Source organism: Lampris incognitus, chromosome 2 (genome assembly GCF_029633865.1).
Source record: "Lampris incognitus isolate fLamInc1 chromosome 2, fLamInc1.hap2, whole genome shotgun sequence".
Taxonomy (NCBI): Eukaryota; Metazoa; Chordata; class Actinopteri; order Lampriformes; family Lampridae; genus Lampris; species Lampris incognitus.
Window position 1 is genome coordinate 122,261,628 of NC_079212.1, and position 6,470 is coordinate 122,268,097.

At 40.2% G+C, this 6,470-nt stretch overlaps 1 protein-coding gene across 1 annotated transcript; it reads left to right on the forward strand.

Moving 5' to 3' along the window:
* Nucleotides 1-1,586: 1,586 nt before the first annotated feature.
* rad54l (RAD54 like) lies at nt 1,587-4,574 on the forward strand. Its single transcript, XM_056274319.1, has one exon. It carries the CDS (start codon nt 1,848-1,850, stop codon nt 4,071-4,073), a length of 2,226 nt encoding a protein of 741 aa, XP_056130294.1. The 5' UTR covers nt 1,587-1,847; the 3' UTR covers nt 4,074-4,574.
* Nucleotides 4,575-6,470: the final 1,896 nt, after the last annotated feature.

Sequence of the window (6,470 nt, forward strand, 5' to 3'; positions counted from 1 at the left end):
ATCATTATATGCTACCTGCAGCTTTTTCATTTTTTCTTGGCTACAATTGCACCACAAGTGGGCTGTATAGAGTGGAGTACAGTAGGCCCTAAAAAGAGCAGTTTTAACCTCATCTGTACACATCTGAAATTTGTGTGCCAGCATATTGGCTTGTGCATACAGTTTGCAGCACTGGCGCTGCACATCATCGTCATCACATAGATCATTCCTGATGATGTGACCCACATATCTAATTTTGTTCACCAGGTCTGTGAATGTTCTCATTCATCCAGGTCATGGTTATCCAAAGGAGTTGAATCAAGTGCAACTGGATATATACTTTGTTCACCACATTTAGTGCTTTTTTTTTTTTACTAAATAAACATTAGTCCAACAGTGCCTTTGCCAGCAATATCACCTTGGATACGTCCAGGTGCCATCGTAGATTTCACATTATTAGAAAAGAAGAATAAAGATAAAGTGTTTAATTATGATTCACATTCCATACAGGCTTATATTGATAATTACCACAGTTATGTCCAGATTTATATGGATGCATCAAAGAGTTCAGTAAATAAAGTAGGAGTAGCATTTATTGTTCCAGAATTTAATATTAAAGTAGGGAAAAGGATCAATGAGGAAATATCAGTATACACAGCAGAAATGCTTGCAACATTGTTAGCAGTGCAGTGGATCGAGGAAACAAGACCATTGAGAGCAATTATTTGTTCAGACTCGAGTTTATCACTAGCCAGTTTACAATACAATCATTCAGAAAGCAGACCAGACATTTTAATAGAGGTACAACAAACATTATATAGAATTCAAATGATGGGCCTTGCAGCATCTTTTTTTTATGGGTACCGGCACACATTGTCATTGAGGGAAATGAAATAGTAGATAAGGTTGCAAAGAAGGCTACAAAACATAATCACATTGATTTGGTAGTTACTTTAAGCAAGACAGAAATAAAGAGCATTATTAAGCACAGATTGAAGGAAAGGTGGCAAAAACAATTGGGGGGGGGGGCGATGGTTTTACAGAGTTCAAAGGAAAGTGGGAGAAATGAGGTGTGCAGGAAGCAACAGGAGAGATGAGACAATAAGTTCAAGACTCAGATTTGGACACGCTGGACTAAACAGTACACTTTTCAAAATAGGCAAACACAATATAGGCAAATGTGACAACTAGATGTGGGCAAGAACAAACATTAGAGCATGTTATGATGTATTGTCAGAAATATGAGGCAGAAAGAAGGGTCTGACTCAAAATCTCAGAAAAATAATAACGCAATTTGATTTAGTAGATATTTTACAGAAGAATTAAATCGAGTATTATAAAATCTTGTTTCAGTTTCTTAGAGCAACTAATTTAATTAAGATTTGATAGACGTTCTGATCCACACTCCATACCAGTTGGCGGCGGTAACGTACCATTTCGTTGTTTGCCAACTGCCAATAAACATCAAGAAGAAGAAGTAGAAGCAGAAAAGGAGGAAGAAGAAGACGTTGGGTGAGGGTTAGCCAATCAGAAGCATGCTACAGCCTTCGTCACACAGAGCAGAGCGTCCTTTCTTCCGGTTGAGCCATTCGACACCAACCGTTCAGTCTGACGCAGTTTTTAATTATGCGCGCGGAAATCAAGTGTGGAAGGTGCGCTAGCTTAAACCAAACGGAAACGACAGGCGAGAACAACCAAAAAACACAAATCCATCGGTTGATCTATTAATCCATTAATCCACCATTACCTGTGGTGAGTATGTTTTAATAGCCGATCAAAGGGCGTCTCTCTTAAGGAAGCAAAAGACCAGTACCAATGCTACGAACAAATGCTCAAATTCAATTCACCAAATCAGAGAGAAACACAAAATGAGAAGAAGTTTTGCTCCAAGTCAGGTTTTCAAACGAAAGCAAGTAGGGAATGAAACGTCCGAAGATGACGATTTGAGCTGCAAGGATAGTAAAAGAAGGAGACGTCATAATGAAAACCGAGAAGACGTTATCTCTCCGTTTAGGAAGCCATTGGTACATCTGGCAAACCGGCTTTCGTGTGTGGACAGTGAGAAACATGAGGCATTCATCCGAAGTATCCTCTCCAAGCCGTTTAAAATTCCCATTCCAAATTATACAGGCGCACTGGGAATCAAGGGACTCGGACTAAAGCGTGCAGTGGTTAGACGAGCAATTCATGACCCATTTGCAGAGGATGCTTTGGTTCTTTATGAGCCCCCAATTCTGAGTCCTCATGACCTAATCAAATTGGACAAAGAAAAAATACCAGTGCATGTTGTTGTGGATCCGGTCTTAGGAAACGTACTGAGACCCCATCAGAGAGAGGGGGTAAGGTTTCTTTGGGAATGTGTAACGGGAAGGCGTATTGCTAACTCCTATGGCTGTATTATGGCTGATGAGATGGGGCTAGGGAAGACCTTGCAGTGCATTACCCTCATTTGGACCCTGCTCCGCCAGAGTCCTGATGCCAAACCGGAAATAAATAAAACCATTGTCGTCTCCCCTTCCAGTCTGGTTCGCAACTGGTTCAATGAAATCGGAAAGTGGCTAGGGGGACGCGTCACACCTGTTGCAATTGATGGAGGTTCAAAAGAAGAGATAGACAGACAACTAGAAAACTTCATTCACCAGCATGGATTGAGGGTGCCAACACCGATATTAATAATTTCATATGAGACATTTCGACTTCATGCTGAGGTTCTGCACAAGGGTAAAGTTGGACTTATCCTCTGTGATGAGGGCCATCGACTGAAGAATGCTGACAACCAGACATACCAGGCCCTAAATTCCATGAGTGCTCAGAGGAGAGTACTGATATCTGGGACACCTATCCAGAATGACCTTTTGGAATACTTCAGTTTGGTACACTTTGTCAATGCTGGAATCCTTGGTACAGCCCAGGAATTTAAAAAGCGATTCGAGATTCCCATCTTGAAGGGTCGAGATGCAGAAGCCAGTGATAAAGACAGACAGTTTGGAGAGGAGAAACTCAAGGAGCTAATCAGCATAGTTAACAGATGCTTGATTAGAAGAACATCAGATGTCCTCTCCAAGTATCTCCCTGTAAAAATTGAACAGGTTGTCTGTTGCAGGCTGACCCCTCTTCAAACAGAACTATACAAGCAGTTTCTAAGGCAGGCTAAGCCTTTTGAGACAGTGCAAAAGGGCAGTGTAAGTATATCCTCCCTGTCCTCGATCACATCACTCAAAAAGCTGTGTAATCACCCAATGCTCATCTATGAAAAGTGTGTGGAAGGTGAGGAAGGCTTTGAGGGTATGCTAAAACTCTTTCCACCTGGCCACAGCACTAAATCTGTGGAGCCTCAACTCTCAGGGAAAATGCTGGTCCTTGACTACATTCTGGCAATGACAAGGAGCACAACTAGTGATAAAGTGGTGCTCGTGTCCAACTACACTCAAACACTGGATCTCTTTGAAAAACTGTGCAGATCTAGAAGATACCTCTATGTTCGACTGGATGGCTCAATGTCAATCAAGAAAAGGGCAAAAATTGTTGAAAGATTTAACTGTGCATCTAGCCCAGAGTACATCTTTATGCTGAGCAGCAAAGCTGGTGGGTGTGGCCTGAATCTCATTGGCGCTAATCGCTTGGTGATGTTTGATCCTGACTGGAACCCAGCAAATGATGAGCAGGCAATGGCACGCGTCTGGAGAGATGGTCAGAAAAAGACCTGCTACATCTACAGACTGGTCTCTACGGGGACCATAGAGGAGAAAATCCTGCAGAGACAGGCACATAAGAAGGCGCTGAGCAGCTGTGTAGTGGATGAAGAGCAGGATGTAGAGCGCCATTTCTCTCTGGGAGAACTACGAGAGCTTTTCTCTCTCAATGAGGACACCATCAGTGACACACATGACAAGTTCCGTTGTCAGCGATGTGTCAATCAGAGGCAGGTGAGACCTCCTCCAGACAGTTCTGACTGTACCTGTGATCTTTCTCAGTGGCACCACTGCTCTGACAAGAGGGGCTTAAAGGACCTTGTGCTGCAAGCATCTTGGGATGCCGCAGTCTCCTTTGTCTTCCATCAGCGCTCTCATGAGAACCAGAGGGGTTTAGAGTAGCACATAGTTACTATGGTGGTTTGTGAGGACCCTTACCTCCTGTCAGTTTAGTCCCATTTATTAGCTATTGGCCTTTGCAATCTGTGCAAGAAAATTAACCTGAACTTTGGTATGTCTTAATATTACATTACTCCTACCTTACAGCCTGTAATTTTTGTGGGTTTGGGGGCTGTACGGTATGCAAAACTCAAGATTAAAAATGTTATACTACGTTATAAATGATAGGCTTACAAAACTATCAGTGTCAAGAGCTAAAATATGATACATGTTTGTTAATGACCAAATTAAAACCAAATTGATTTCTGCTGATAAAACAGATTTTGCTCCTGGAAATTATTCTCGTTTGTTATTGTTTCTTAAGGTCCATGATAATTAATTTTAAGCAACCTGTACAATTCTCAATCTTCTGTGAAACGGATTATTTCCTCTTATTTTTGGTTTTATCATCAAATCTGATATTTCCCTTTTATTTGACTTTGAGAATATTTGTTATAATAGAAAACAGAAACTGATGAAAAATAAAGTTTAATTACTTTGATTCTTCTTTATGCATGCTCAATAATCCAGGTAAAATCACAGGAAGTTGAATCAGTTCATCTGTTCATCATATGTTGATTTATCTTTACTGGCACCCTTGGAAAAAATACCCAAATACATTAATACTGTCAACTTCCCCCTGCAGATGAATTATGTGATCAAGCATGAATATGGTATACATTATCTATATCTGCCATGTATTATGTGTTTGTGTTTATGGCCTTTTAAAATCAAGGGATCCTAAGTCATTTACTAAGGCAGACAAAATTCTGTCTCCTATTGTAAATGTGCTTTCATTATTTTAGGGAGTGGTGTTTTTAATAGTTCTGTTTGTGAATATTGCTTTGTGTAAAGATAGTGTTTGATAACACTAGTAACTAAGTTATCAAAACAAAAGTCTGCTCAAACAGATAAACCACATTGTGATATCACTGCCATGTAGTAACATGTCTGGATGCTTTAGGAATACAAATCAAATTGTTTACTAATTTCTTACAGAGATTGATGCCACATTGTGCGGTCGACTAACTCATAGTAAGTGATCACACAGAGGTGACACAGCATCAACATTGCTGGCAAAGGACACCTTCACAATTTACAGTGATTTATCATAACGTATCTACATTATATTTAAAATTGCACTTAGCATTTAAAACAACACATTTAAACAAAACATTTTTTTGAATCAAGCATGTAAAACAACACTTAAAATTGTAAAAAAAAAAATGCCTAAAGCGTCATCTTGACTTGCACCACTGATTGGCACTGATGCTTTTCATTTTGTGGCTGCATTGGTTGCACATAATGTTTCAAGAGCGCACAGAAAAAAAGTACACACATATTTCCCATGATTCATTGCGCGAGTCCGCGGACAGGTAACCATAGCGCCGCAGCACACTAAGCGTTACGGATAATGGCAGCTGTTGGGTTATCTTTCCTCAATCACTCGTTGGTATTGTCATAGACTTAAAATTGTAGCTAGTTATGTGTCTGCTAACATGAGCGTAAAGAGTTGATTATTTGGGTGTTTTGGACTTTGTAGGACGATATACACTTCTAGCATTATCCAGTTCTGAGACCCTTGGGGAAATAACGAAACGTTGAGCATGTATTTTTTTCAATACATTTAAAGTGTCAAGAAGTATGCACGGAGGCAGAAAGATAAAAAAACATAGCTGAGAAGAGGGGCCAACACAACATTTGCCTGGACAAAGATTGTCAGAAAACAGACAAGACAGTTGGACATTTGACGTGAATAGCTGTAACTCCTAATGGCTAGCAAAAATCTAGACATTCATTCATTAATTCATTCATTCATTGGTAGTGGGATTATCAATATATATTTGTTATCGCTAGTTTTAGAGCTGCCTAGTGTGAAACGTTTCTCTCCCCTACCCCCCACCCCCAAATGTGCAATACAAACCCTTGTGCAAGGCTAGGCAATACACAGCCCACAGGAGAAATACATTATTTTTTTCACGATTGTCATGTCTTTTTGCCTTGACATGAGGTAGGCATTTTTAGATAACTCTCACGAGAAAAGTTTGACATACATACAGGAAGACACACAGGAAAATGCATCCATGTATTTACATCGTATCTCAGCAATGAGCACGTTTACGTGGCGCACGACCGTGCTGATATTATCAGCATGAGAGCAATTAAGACGCGTTAACGGCTCTTTTTGATTTCCATAGCACCAAGTCTCAGCCGGCCTAAGCATATTGCGATTAAAATATATGGATGGTTGTTAATAATTGGTTATGAGCTATTTTGTCATAAATAGCGCTTTATACGCCTGTCAGTCTCGGGTATATGTGAATGTAATATAATTTTACGAGAACGTGCTCTCTCACAGGC